A 14,372-nucleotide genomic window follows, 5' to 3' on the forward strand; every position below is an offset into this window, starting at 1 on the left:
AGACAAATTTCAACAATATCAGTTTTATTGAAAATTTTTGTAATGTTTCTGAGACCTCAAGGTCTAAAAACATTGCTTAACAATTAGGATTCTAAATGGGTATTGCAGTACAATTCACGGAATCTAAGCCAAAGAGCAAAAGTTACTGTTATCTGCCACCAACAAACAGGTGCCTGTGAATACACTACTCAGTAGCTACCGTTCTTGTGAGCGAATCATTGGCCACGAATTAATCTTTCTTTTGAATGCATGAAAACACGCCCTCTCCCAGGGCAGGTTTTATACCTGTCCTGCCACCAACTGTTACACAAGGTTAGAATCCTTGGATCGCTCTGGGCTGCAGTTATATGATGGCTCCTGCGATTTTGACTGGTTTCCTGCCACGCTGTGTGTCTCTCCTGCTGACATCCGGCTTTGCAGAGGCAGGCAAGCTGCTGGTGGTGCCCATGGGCGGGAGCCACTGGTTCACCATGCGAGAGGTTGTGAAGGAGCTCCTCCACAGAGGACATGAGCTGGTCATGGTCTCGCCAGAGATGAATTTGCATGTGGACAGCCACGTCAACCTTACGTTGAAGACTTATGGCACAGCTCACACTGTGGAGAATATGTTTAAAGAATTCAAGACTTTTACGGATGCTCTGTGGGAAAAGCAAGGAATTGTTTTATTTACCCTGTTGAATGCACGCAGCAGCTCTGTTTTTGAATACTTTTTTTCACACTGCAGGGTTTTGTTTAAGGACAAAAAAATTAGTGAAATACTTAGAAGAGAGTACTTTTGATGCTGTGTTACTAGATCCTCTTGACATGTGTGGCTTAATTGTAGCCAAGTACCTGTCAGTCCCTTCTGTGATCTTCACCAGGGGAGCTTTTTGCCATTATATGGATGAAGGGACACAGAGTCCCAACCCTCTTTCTTACATTCCTAGGACATTCTCGTTTTTCTCGGATGTCATGACTTTCTGGGAGAGAATGCAGAATCATTACTTGCACATGCAGGAACATATATTTTGCCCCTATTTTCTCAAAACTGCTTTAGAGGTTGCCTCTGAGATCCTGCAAACACCCGTCACGCCCTACGATCTCTACAGCCATGCATCCATCTGGCTGATTGAAACTGACTTTACTATGGATTATCCAAAACCCGTGATGCCCAACATGGTCTTCATTGGAGGCATCAACTGCCACCAGCTAAAACCACTGTCTAAGGTAAGTCACCTGTCCTTCAGCCTATCGAGAACAATGTGGCCATGACTTAAAACAACCGGGGTCCTTGCTGGATGGTGACTTCTTGTTCACACGTGTTGCGTTTGGCATGCCTTTCTGATCAAATGGATCATTTTGTCATTTCTTTTCATTGTATGTCAGGGTAGACAACTGGTGTCATTGTTTATAACTCCCATGTGCAATTTAAAGTAATGTTTTTGGAAAAAGTACTGAAAAACTCAGTAAGAAACTTTCCTTTTTACTAATCCCAGGTCATGCCTATGGAAAAATGTTCATGGCAGTTTTGATCTTTTTTCCCAGTTATTTTGAAATGTATCTGATATAGTTAATGTCAAGTCTCACCTCATTAAAACACAATCTAGTCTCAGAAGGCTGTATCGCTCTTTACTTTACTTTTTTTACTTCTCAATAAGGTATGGTCATCTTCACAGCGAGGACCTTAAAATCTGCTACATTCTTTTTGATCACTGCATAAAATGACTTGGTCTGCGTGCACTTAGTTTATTCAACTAACTAACATTCAGATAGTTATACTTTTCCACTCTTCCTTCTATGAGCAAGACTTATTAAACATTCCTAAAAACTTTCTTTGCATTTCTATATTTTTGCTCTTCATCAATAGGCTAGGATCCTAGGAGCAAGATTACTGGTAAAACATACATTTAGTTGTTATCATTTACAAAAATTTTTTTTTATTTATGTATACAAGAACTGGGATGGAGGCCAAAGTTGTGGGTGGAGGGGTGAAAGGATTCACCAGAAGGAGTGGGGAGAAGAACAGGCAGATCCACTGAAATCCAATGCTGAGGGGAGAAGCGGTCGAGACAGGAGAGGTCTGTAGCGTCACATGTGGGTCAGCTCCCTGGCCAGGGATTGAACTCAGGCCCCAGTGGCTGGTGATAGTTTGATAGCACGGAGACTTTAACCCCTGTGCCACCAGTGAGGCCCTACATTTAGTTATTTATAATTATTTTTTTATTTACTTGTTTACTGTTGCATAATCTTTTTTGTTTGCTTGTTCACCGCTCTTTAATGTAAAAAGCATTCTTAGCTCACGGGCCATCCAAACCTAATTTGTTTAGTTTTCCTGTATTTGCAGAGGTGGGGGGACAGGATTTCTGGGCTCCCCAGGGCAAAGTCAGAAGTGGGGTCTCTGAGGAAGATAGGAAGTCTTATAGAAAACATTAGAAAACATTAGTTCTAGACATATTGCAGTACTCTATTTGTTAGGGGAAAAGGATGTCCCAAAGCTAATTCCATATAGGCTTTGTGGACTCCACCCCCACCCCAGGTAAAAGCCAAAGACACTGGGAACTCCAAATCCCATCACCACCAAAGGGAAGGTGGCTGGGACCTGAGGGTGGGGTTCAGCAGCCAGGTGGATATAAAAGGCAGACACGTGGGGTTTGGGGGGCCCCCCATTTTGGCTCTCCACCAGCTCGCAGCGTCTGGCCAGCTCGGAGAGTGACTTTGGGTTTCCAGGTCGGCGGATCGGGTAGGACGCATTAAAGACTTTATTTCCCTATTTTCTCCCTGAGTTGTACATTTTCCTTATTTCCTTTTCTCTTGTAAATAAACCTTTTATTAACCCTTTTGTGTGTGTCTGTAGTAGAGTATTCATAAGTCCCTTTAAAGCGCGCGGGTGAGGACCCACAGCCAGGAACCCGTTTAATATCGGGGTTGCTCTATAACAGCTTGGCGCCCAACGTGCTTTGCAAGTTTCACCCGTGGTTGACCAGCCCAAAGTAATTTTTCTTGCGTTGGTCACCATAAAAGCGCAGTTGCTCTATAACAAAATGACTGGATCCAGAAGATGTGGTGTGTATGTATACACAGTGGAATACTACTCAGCGATCAAAAAAGATAAACTCATGCCATTTAGGTCCACATGGATGCAGTTTGAAAGGATAATGTTAAGTGAAATAAGTCAGAGGGAGAAAAATAAATACTAATCCGTGGAATATAAAGTAACACAATTAATAGTCAGATAAAGACCAGGTGAAAAACTAACTTTTGACAGCCGAGTACAGAACTGAAATAGCAAGGGTGGGTGTGGGGGAGGGGAAAGAATCAAGAGGGGAGGAAGCACAATGGTCTGTGGAGGTGGAATATGGGTGAGTTGGTGGTGGGTACACCATGGTGGTCATCCCTGATGGGGTGCCTCAGCATGACTCAGTTAAAAATAAATAATAAAATAAAAAGTAAAAATAACCAAGTAAAACATGTTGCAAGTACAGCAGATTATCATTCAGGAGAAAATGAAAATCATTTTAATGGCAAAAATAACCCAGATATCATTTCCAGTCTTTTTCAATTTTTGGTGAATTCCATGAGAGTTGATTACTAGGTTTGCTGGAAAAAAATGCAAGTTCAGTCTATACAATGACTGGAGGACAGCAGGAGGGGTGAGTTACACAGCAATAAAAGACCTTCCCCAAGTCTCTCAGCTTCTGACTTTATTCCAAAATTCAAATTTAAATTTACCTTTAGTGGGTAAGCCCAAGGCCTTCCACCAAGACGATTTAGTTCAACTGTTATTATCCAAGTTTTCAAATGTGCACAGATGGAGAGATTATAGGAAAATGAACACACATTTACTCATCTCCAGGTTAAAGAATTTTCCATATTTTGCTGTACTTGTTCATCTACCCTTGTTTATCTTCTAAGAAAAGTTTGTCATTTTTTTTTTAAGAATTTTTTATTTATTTATACAAGCACTGGGTACAGTCAGAAGTGAGAAAGGGTGAGAGAATTCACCAGAGCCAGAGAAGAGAGCAGAATAGGCAGACCGATGAAGTACACTGCTAAGGGGAGCAGCGGGCGCCACAGGAGAGGTCTGCGCGCCATGTGGGACCCACGCCCGGGGTCCGGGATCGAACCGGTGCTGCAGAGCTTCACAGCCCGGTGCTCAACCACTGCACCACCAGGGAGGCCCTTGACTGTCATTTTTAAAGCTAGATCTTTATATTTTATTCCATGCTTAAATATTTCCCTAAATATAAAAGGTAAGGAAAAGTTGTTACATAACCACGTTATTATTGCAAACAACAGTATCAATAATTCTTCAGTATTACCCAATTTCGAGTCTATAATTAAATTATCCTAGCTGTCTAACAATTGCCTTTCACATAAAGATCAGTGGACTAGAACAGAATTGGGAATTTAGAACCTATGCATCTATGGCTAATCGGTTTTTGACAAAGTTGCCAAAAACACTCAGTGAGGGAAGAACAGTCTCTTCAACACATGGTCCTGGGACAACCGAGTATCAGTGTGCAAAACAGTGAAGTTGGACCCTTATCTCACACTATAAATACAAATTAAATTAAAATGGGTGCAAGGCCCACATATTTAGGTTTTGTGAACACACAAGCTAAAATTATAAAACCATTAGAAGAAAACTGAGCAAATCTTTATAACCTGGGATTTGGCAATGGTGTCTTACATATAACATGAAAAGCACAAGAAACAAAGAGAAATGGGACCAACTGGATTTCATCAAAATGAAAAATTTTGTGCATCAAGGGACAGTCTCAAGAGAGCAAATAGATAACCCAAAGAATGGAAGAAAATATTTGCAAATCATAAGTCTAAGATTCTAGTATCCAAAAATCAATAAAGAACTGATTAGAAGATGCCAAAAACCTTGAGTAGACATGTCTTCAGAAAAGATACAGACATGGCCAATAAGCACATGAAAAGATGCTAAATAGCAAGTATTAGAGGAATGCAAGTCAATACCACAGGGAGATGCAACTTCACACCTAACATGATCATACTTGGGAAAAAACGGAAAATAACAAGTGGGCAGGAATGTGGAGCAAGTGGTGGGACAAGTGAAATGATGTAGCTGCTGTGGGAAGTTTGGCAGTTCCTTCGTAAGGTAAACCCAGATTATCCTATGGCCCAGGGAGCCATTCCTGAATAAATATTTACCCAAATAATTGAACACAGGCATTGAAGCAAGTATGTGTGCGGGAATGTTCGTAGCAGCACTATCCACAATTGCCAGAGGTGGTGACACCGCAAGTGCACAACATGCTGAAGGATGCACCAGCACCAAGCAGTCTCTTCCACGGTGGGGTTATTCTAGCATAAAAATGAGTGAGTCCTGACACAGGCTGCAACATGCATGATGCCAAGGGAAGGAGCAGACACACAAAAGACTCATGTTGTACAATCCCATTTACAGGAAATATCTAGAAAGGGCAAATCCATAAAGACAAAGGAGGCCTCCAAAGGTTGGGGGGAGGGGAGCGGGGAGCACTTAATGGGAAGTGCTTCCTTTTGGGGTGATGAGTTTCTGGAAGGCGACAGCAGAGATGTCCCACCTCGTGACTGTGCTAAGTTTCCCTGAATTGGACTCTTTGAAATGGTTAAGAGGGTGACTCCACATCAGATACTCTTTACCGCGATTTCAAAAACTGAAGACCAGTCTTTCAACAGTTGGTTTGTGTGAATCAGAACGTGAGGACTTTTCCCATGTGCGTGGTTTGTTTTAACACTATGAAGCTTCCTGCCTTTTAAGGGAAGGCGGTGGGTTGTTGTAGGGACTGGGCCAGGGTGTGCTAGAATGTTCCATGTTGTAGCTTGTGTGAGCGCTCGTGGTGTTGTTCAGTGTGCTCCTGTGAAGCAGAAATGAGCACTGGGGTGCTGGCCCCGGTCTGCTTTCTGCTGAGCCCACTGTCTGGGCTGCGTCCTTGTGCTGGCCTACGCCAGAGGCCCCGAGTCTGCTGCTCTGCTGCCAGGGGATGCCCGGTGGAGCCCAGTGCAGAGTCACATGGCCACGTGCTGGCTTTGTCTCCCCGGCGGCCAGGGCGGGGGACTGGACTGGGCGGCCAAGCGTGGTTTGCTTGGACAAGTTTTAGCTTGTGGCGTTTGGTATGGACATGGAGACCCACGACTCTGTCAACGCAATTGACAAAACTCTGAGTCACCAGGTGCCGCTGTCCCTCCGGCCGCAGGCCCGCCCTCCTCAGGTGGCAGCCACACCGCTGCTTCCGGCCTCTCGTCCCCCACGGTCCACATCGCTGGGCCCTCTCACCTGCTCCTCCTCTCCCCGGGGTCCGCTTCTCTCATCCATAGCCGAGCTGAATTCACGCATCCTTGCCACCTGGGCTTCAGTGAGACTTCCTTGGGCAACTTTCTGTGATCCCGGGTCAGGTCACACGCTCCAGCTAGGGGTCCTTGAGGGGCCCGGTGGCACCCTTTGCACCATGCGATGGGTGAATTCTCTGACAAAGCTCCGATAGCGTCGGCCACACTTCACTGCGCTGCGTGGCAGGAGCTGCACCCGGCTTTCCTGCCCCTTCCCTGCACCCAGCCTGGTGTCGGGAGTACACTCTGGATGGGTGAACTCTTGGGTGGGCTAGAGCGTGCACCCCAGGACGGTTATTAGCATGTCGACACCTCAGCCTGTGGGTTTCGCCCCTGCACCCTGAACACAGTGACGCCTGCCTCAGGGTCACTGGACCTGTTCACCCACGTCCTGTATTTTAGCCAATTGCTTCTCAAAAATTCAGATTTACCCCCCAGGGCCTCTGGGTATTGGGAAAGGGAGCAGAGGCCCCACAGTGAGCATGAGGATTGGGTTTCTGGGCAGGGGTTGGGCTCGGGTGGGGGCTGGGATGCTTGTGCCTGGCTGTCCCCAGCTTGGTCACAGGCGGGGACCTCACCAGTCCTGACCTGGCCTTGAGGCATTTTTAAGGGGTGAACGTAATCCTGTCTGTGAGGGAAGTTGGGGTGCAATGCTCGGCGTGGCCAGGTCCTGAGGTATTTCATAAATGCACGAGGAAGGAGGGAAAGGGTCTGGTAGCTGAGTGCCTGTGACTCACCTGCACCAAGGAAGGAATTCCTGAGCATCTTTGTAGAAGTCGCTCGGCGGCTCAGTTAAACTTGAGTACTGATACCTGTTTCTTATTGGCCACAAAAGGGCACATGCTGCGTGATCCACTGGATGAGGCTCCGAGAATAGGCGTGTTTATAGACAGAAGCAGAATGGTGCTTCTCAGAGGCTGGGGAGGGGGCTAGGTGGGGAGCTAATGGGCGTAGAGTTTCCCACATCTACTTGGCTACAGCAGGTGATTCATGGATCAGGCCGCATGCCCTGTCGATCCTCACACAGAATGAAGGGTATTTGTAGACAGAGAGAGGGTGGGGCAAGGTTATAGCAGAAGAATCAGTTATCTCAAGGGAAGCCCCCATCCCTCCCCGTCAGGCAGGGGGTCCTGTCATGCAGGTGACCTTCTGAGGGGGAATTCCAGAGAGCATGGTTTAGGGTGACACCTGGGGAGAGGCTGAGACTGAAATAGGTGTTAAGTCTGGGTGGGGGCTGGCATGGGGGGTGCATTTGGGGGATTTCCCCCCGTTATTGCGACAGTTCCTTCTGTTGAGCCGGGGACCATCCTTCTGTGGAGAGGGCTTCAGCCCTTGATGGGCATCTGGAATAAAATGAGAGAAAGAGACTGGAATGAAGGTTTTTATTTTACATTGTTATGTTTGTTTTAATTTTATATTTTTTAATTGTGGTAAAATATACGCAGCGAAGGGGGAGACTGTACTCGGAAAGGGCATGTGGGCAGGAGGCGGGGGGCACTTTCGTCACACATTCTCTTAGGCAGACGGGCACTGGGAGAGAACACATGTGAGTGTGGGAAATGGATTCACTGGGGGGAGGGGGGAGTCCCCTACACTGGCTTCCCTCGACCAGCTTGGGGAAGAGAGGAACAGATGCCTCAGAGATAACATGCCCACAGATCCTTGGGGATCCTCTGGGAGCTCATTCATGGGCAGGTTCTGGGGGTCTGCAGCGGGACCCTACATTTACACTCCTGCCAAGACCCCAGGTGGTGCCAACCCTGCTCGTCGGGGACTCTGCGTGGCTAGGGCTGTCCCGCCCTGTCCGAGGGGCAGCCGCTGGACACACGTGGCTGTGACACGCTTGAAATGTGGCTCGTCCAGACCAGCTCCACTGGAGTGTCAAAGCCACATTGACTTTGAAGGCTGAGTGTGAAAAGGAGGATGTAAATGACCTCACTTCTATGTTGGTGACTGCAGAAGTGGTCACCTGGGGCATCTCTTGGGTTCGGCAAATACGAAAGTGAATTTCATCTGTTTGTTTTTAAAATGTGGCCACTAGAAAATTGAAAACTACCTATTGCCTCGAATTGTATTTCCGGAGTCAGCGTCGCACTGACATTGCACCCAGGCCCTTCTGAGGACCTACAGATCAGGCAGTAGATCTGAGCCTCACCTGCTGTTATGAGGGCGGGGCCCAGGAGGGGCTGAGGAGCGGCCACGTGGGAGGGAAGGAGGACTTGTCAGTCCAGGGACTGTGGAACGCTGATTTAGTTAACCTTGGAGCCCAACCCCGACATTCTCGAGTCTCGCTCAGGTGGATGTTCCTCTTATGTTGTTCACCTTCTTCTTGGGTGCTGCCCCCGGGACTCCGGGGTGCAGACAGTAGACACCTCCACAACCAGAGACTCAGCCCAGCCAGACACCCCACAGACACCCACTCGGGCAGGCTGCAATCACTGGGCACGCTCTTTCAAGGCTCATATTTACTATTGCAAAAACTGGGATTTTTGCTTTAAATGGTTTACGTAAGAGATAACACCGTGACCCTAACCTGCAAAACTTGCACTGTAATTTGGTAATTATTACGCATTTCCTTATCTATGCTCTGTGACATAACCTGCGTGTTATCCAATCTCTACCACTGCTGTAAACTCATGTTTCAAACAGGAGGGTCATGTCTCACTATGGGATGGTTCAATCTAGTCAGAGAGTTGACATGAGCATTAAAAGAGAGTGAAAAAAGGGAAACTAGAACAGAGCGAGACTGGATTTAATACCTCCGAGTGCTGCTTCCAGTGTTTATCTTACGAGTACAGGAGCCAGGAAAGTGTTGTGTGTTCTTTTCTGCGATGGTCAGTTAGGCGAGGCGGCCATGGGAGGTTCCTGGAAAGCCTAGGACAACCAGGTTATTACACCCGTAGGCCCCAGAGACAGGGTCAGGGAAGGTCATGCAGGTCACAAGAAGCCCCAAGCTTGGTCAGGACAAAGATGCAGCAGGAGTCGTGCTCTTTACTGGAGGTTTCATGGACTGACAACTCTGGGCAGGGCAGATGGCATAGGCTTGGCTAGATGGCATCATTTTGTCAGACTCTCAGGCCTACAGTGTGTCCAGTGTCCTGGTCCCTGGCCCTGGGGTGGTCAAGGGGAAGGGCTATGGCTGACCTGGCTCTGGGTTGGTTACTTTGCACATGAATGGCAATGGACTGGACCCTTTGATGTTGCCAAGGGTTGGCTAGTCTAGGGAGGGGCCGTCTGTCCCCAGCCAGAAGGTCTTTCAACACATCAGAACATCATAATGTACAAAAATAAAATGTATGACCAGTACAGGAAATGCCGTCTTTTCTCAGGGAAATCCCTGGGAATGGAGTACCTGGCTTATGTGAGTGTTCCTTTTTTGAAGAAATGGCTGCAGGATTCTCTAGCTCCAGGAGAGTTCTGGCTCTCTGAAAGCTCACAGGATTTGTATTGTAATAGGTGTATAAATAAAATTGGGGTTTTAATTGAATTTCTTTAATGACAAGTGATGTAAAGCCTTTTTCCCCTGGGCCTGTTTTTCCTCTGTTTTCTTTGGGGCAGAGTGTTTAAATCTTTATCTTTTTAAATTGTTTTTTTTTTCTTCCTCATTATTGAGTTGGAGCATTCTTTCTATACTCTGGATATAAATCTTTTATCAGCGATAGGCCCTGCAAATATTTTTTTCCCAGTCTGTGCATAGACTTTTTTTAAATAAAAATTGTATTTGAGAATAGATTTAGATTTCCAGCAAAATTGGAAAAATGGTTTAAAAAAATCCTGTGTATCCTATAACTCTTTCCCCTGTGGTTAACATCTCACATGATTATTGTGTGTTTATCACAACCAGTGAGCCAATGCTGATAGATTATGAACAACTAAAATCTATATTTCATCCAGATCTCATTATATTTAATGAGATATAATACATTTTCCTGTATTGTCTTTTCCAGAACCCCATCCAGGATGTAACACCACACTTCGTTCTTATGTCTCTGTCTCCTCTGGACTAAATATAGTTCACCGTTTTATTTATTCAAAGCATCAGGCCTCAGACTGTCCATGTCGTTGCTGACCTCGAACGTGCTTACATGTGCTGGTCAGGCACTTTGTAGATGGTAATTCAATTTGAGTTTATCCGAATGTTTGTCATGATCAGACCAGAGTTTCAGATTTTCACAGAACACCCAAAGTTAATGTCATTTCTTGCTTGGGGATATCCAATTAATGAAAACACTCTCCATCAAATTCCTTTGCATCTTTGTACACAAAGAAGCATCATTCTGTGCATTAATTTCTGGACTTTTTATTTGATTCTATTCACCTATTTATGAACTACTCGATTACCCCAGCTTTTTACAAAAATATTGATTTATTTATGCATAGAAGAACTAGGGAGGCCAGAGGTGTGGGAGGGTGAGAGGATTCAGCAGAGACAGAGCAGGAAGCAGCACAAGCAGACAGAGGGACTGAAAACACTGTTGAGCGGAGCAGTGGGCAAGACATGAAAGGTCTACCTCACCGTGTGGGTATCTCCCTGGTCAGCCTGGGATCCAACCTGCACTGCTGAGGCTGCAGACAAAGTCACAGAGCTGCGCTCTACCCCCTGTGCCACCAGGGAGACCCATACCGTAGCTTTTTAATACGTCTTGAAATGAGGTAGTGTTTGGCCTCTGTCTTCTTAGTTCAGCTGCAGTAATAGGATAGTGCACATTGGGTGGCTTAAAAACCACAGACATTTATTTTTCACTGTTCTGGATATTGGATGTGGGAGATTAAGTTATCAAATGCTCAGGTGCTGCTGAGAGTACTCTTGGGGGTTGTAGACTGACAAATTCTTGTATCCTCACTGGTGAACAGAGACTCAGCGAGCAGAAGCAAGCTATTAGCAACACTCGCTAACCACTGAGCGAACAAGTCATGTACAAGAGGAAGCAAGTTATATGTTGATGCCTATAAATGCACTAATCCCATTCCTGAGGGCCCCATCCTCAAAACCTCCTCTAATACTAACTATTGCTCCAAATCCCGCCTCTTAATACCATCATACCAAAAGGCAGAGTTTAACATGTGAATTTGGGAGGAACATAAATGTTCAGTTTATAACATTTACAACTTTGTTCTTTTTTAAAGGTTGTTTTGGCTCTTAGAGGTTTTTTACATCTCCATATGAATCATAGAAATTTCAATTTTCCAATTTTCACAAGAAAAGAATGTTGGGATATGGGTTGGATTGTGCTGAATCTATAGATCTATTTGGGGATTCGTATTTTAATAATTTTGTGTCTTCCAATTCATGAATATTTTATTTTTTTAATTTATTCAAATCATTGAAAGTTTTGAAGACCTCAGTGTACATTCTTTCACATCTTTTGTCAGAGCTATCATTTAAATATTTCATATTTTAAAAGAATATTTCATATGCACGATGCTACTTAAATGGTATTTGATATTCCAATTTCCAGATGTTCACTCCTAGTATAGAAATGTTAGTGGGGAAATGAAGGAGCATCCAGACCCCCAAAATCTTGCATGCCCTAAATAGGTTTTGCCATCCACAGCATAAAGACAAAACATACCCTTAGTGCATAAGAATTTCAGTAGAAAAGAACTTCAATGGAATTAGTGTGCAATAGAGAGAGAAGAGAGAAAGGACATAGTTTCCCAATGAAACCCCAGAGTTACTTATCCCCTCTTGCGTAAATGCCCAGCCAAGCAGGTTTAGCCAAAGCAGGGCCACTGAAACCTGAAAGCTTGCCAGCAGTCGATGGCACCTTCTGGCAGTGAACCACAGGAAAGGGTAGAAGGGGCCAGACAAGTCTGGAAGGAAAGGAACAAAATCAAAGCACATGTCAAGATAAAGGCGACCATGGTCAGCCTGCCCTCGGCTCTCGCAGACACATATCTTCTGTGTCCCCCAAGTCCTTGGTGCAAGCCCAAGGCTGAGAAGCAAGTGTGGGTGCTTCCTCACGTGTCTTTCTCTCTTTTTTATTTTATTTTATATACTTTTTACATCATTTTTCATTTTTGTACAATGTATGCATTTTCCTCTTGGTTATGTTCTCCAAACATTTCCCACCCCCCTTATTTTGACCCTAATCCCTCCTTCCCAACCCCTTCCAATAGTGTGTCCCTGGTTAATAGTTGCTTGTTGATTTTTATTTTCACTTATTTAGGTTTCCTAAATCCCGGCTATGAGTGAGACCATCCAGTATTTTTCTTTTTCTTTCTGGCTTATTTTGCTGCGCATGATCCCTCTGCCCCATGTACCACCTCCAAGTCTCTCTCCCCAGGTCCTTTCCCTGTTCTTTTTAGCTTTTCCTGGCTGCTCTGCTCCACCCTTCCTTAGGTGGGGGCAGGGAGCGTGAAACCTCCCCTTCCTGTGGAGATTACACTGTTATAAAAGAACAACTTTGTTTGAGTATTGATCTGGTCTTCTGCAACCCTGCTGAACTTATTTGTTTAAGAGATTTTTGTAGATTCTGTTGGGATTTCTACAGAGATGCTCATGTCTGCGAATAAGAGATTTTTACTTGTCTTTCCAAACTGAGTGCCTTTTCTTTTTCTTGCCTGATTGCACTGGATAGAATCTCTAGAAGTTGCGTAAGCGTGATGAGACAGCCATCCTTGACTTCTATCTGATCTTAGAAGTAAACATGCAGTTCTTCACCATTAAGTATGATTTTGCTGTAACTTGTGGGGTAGATGTCCTTTCTTAGGTTGAGAGTCTTCTTTTCTTATCCTACTTTGCAAAGAATTTTTCTCAGGTATGGATGCTGTATTCTGTCAAATATACTTTCTGTGTGTGTGAGATGATTGCATGGCTTTACTTTTTTAGTTCATTTATATGGTGAGTTTCCCTGATTAATTTTTTTTAATGTTAAAATAGACTTACATTCTTGGGGTAAATCCCACTTTGTTTGGTGTACTATATTTTTATGTTATACATATATGTAATCTATATCTTTTTGTATATTTATATTATTGAATTTGATTTGCTAAACATTTGGCATCCATGCTGCTGAGAGGTATTGTTCTATAGTCTTTTGCTTACTTGTAGTGTCTGTCTAGTTATACTGTATGGCAATGCTACTTTCATGGATTGATTCTATGATGTAACTTTGAGTGTTTTATTGGGAAACTATGTCCTTTATCTCTTCTCTCTATTGCACTCTAATTCTGTTGAAGTTCTTTTCTACTGAATGAATCAGGAAGTCCCCTGTACTTCTATTCTTAGAATATATTGTGTTTCGTCTCCAGTATATATTCCAGAATAATAATTTGTCTTATTTCTTCCTCCCATGTCCGGTAGCATTTATCAGTAGTCTGGGCTTAAGGTTTTATTTGTAGGAAAGTAAATCACAAATTTAGTTTAATTAGAAATACAGTTTAGGGTCTCCCCTGGTGGCGCAGCGGATGTGCGCTGAGCTGCGAAGCTGTCCACAGACTCTGCAGCACAGGTTTGATCCCAGGCCAGCCGCCAGCAAGGGTCCCACATGGTGCACAGACCTCTCCCGCCACACCTGCTGCTCCCCTCAGCAGTGTACTTCGCTAGTCTGCTTGTTCTGTTCCCCACTTTGGCTCTGGTGATTTCTCTCACCCTCCCGCACTTCTGACTGTACTCAGTGCTTATATAAATGAATAAATAAATCTTTAAAAAAGTAGTTTAATTTTATAAAATATAAAATAAATTATTTCTATACATCTTTTGTTTTCTTGATTAAGATCTAGTAGTTTGCATATTTCGTAGAGTGTGTCTGTTTCATCTAAGTTGTAGAATATAGTGGCATAAACTTATTAATGATAGCCGCTTATTATTTTCATATTTATAGAATCTCTCTCATTCCTGGCAATGGTAATTTTTTCTTGCCCTTTTTTTTTTCTCATTAGTTTGGTTAGAGCTTTATGAAGTTAATTCATCTTCTCAAAGAGTCAGCTTTGGGGTCCATTGGGGTTCTCTGTAACCAAGCATAAGTGGTTACATGTCTTTCAGAGCCCAAAAACAAAAGACAGGTGAACTTATCTAACATTTTCTCTGAGACTTGCTTTCGAAGACA

General features: G+C 44.3%; 1 protein-coding gene across 1 annotated transcript; it reads left to right on the forward strand.

Moving 5' to 3' along the window:
* The first annotated feature begins 300 nt into the window (after positions 1-300).
* Positions 301-1,251, forward strand: LOC119255214 (UDP-glucuronosyltransferase 1A8-like). Its single transcript, XM_054699468.1, is given in 2 exon segments — positions 301-740; positions 742-1,251. Coding segments are annotated over 2 exon segments (903 nt in total). The 5' UTR covers positions 301-347.
* Positions 1,252-14,372: the final 13,121 nt, after the last annotated feature.

Source organism: Talpa occidentalis, unplaced genomic scaffold (assembly GCF_014898055.3).
Source record: "Talpa occidentalis isolate TD23 unplaced genomic scaffold, MPIMG_talOcc4v2.1 talOcc4.3, whole genome shotgun sequence".
NCBI lineage: Eukaryota > Metazoa > Chordata > Mammalia > Eulipotyphla > Talpidae > Talpa > Talpa occidentalis.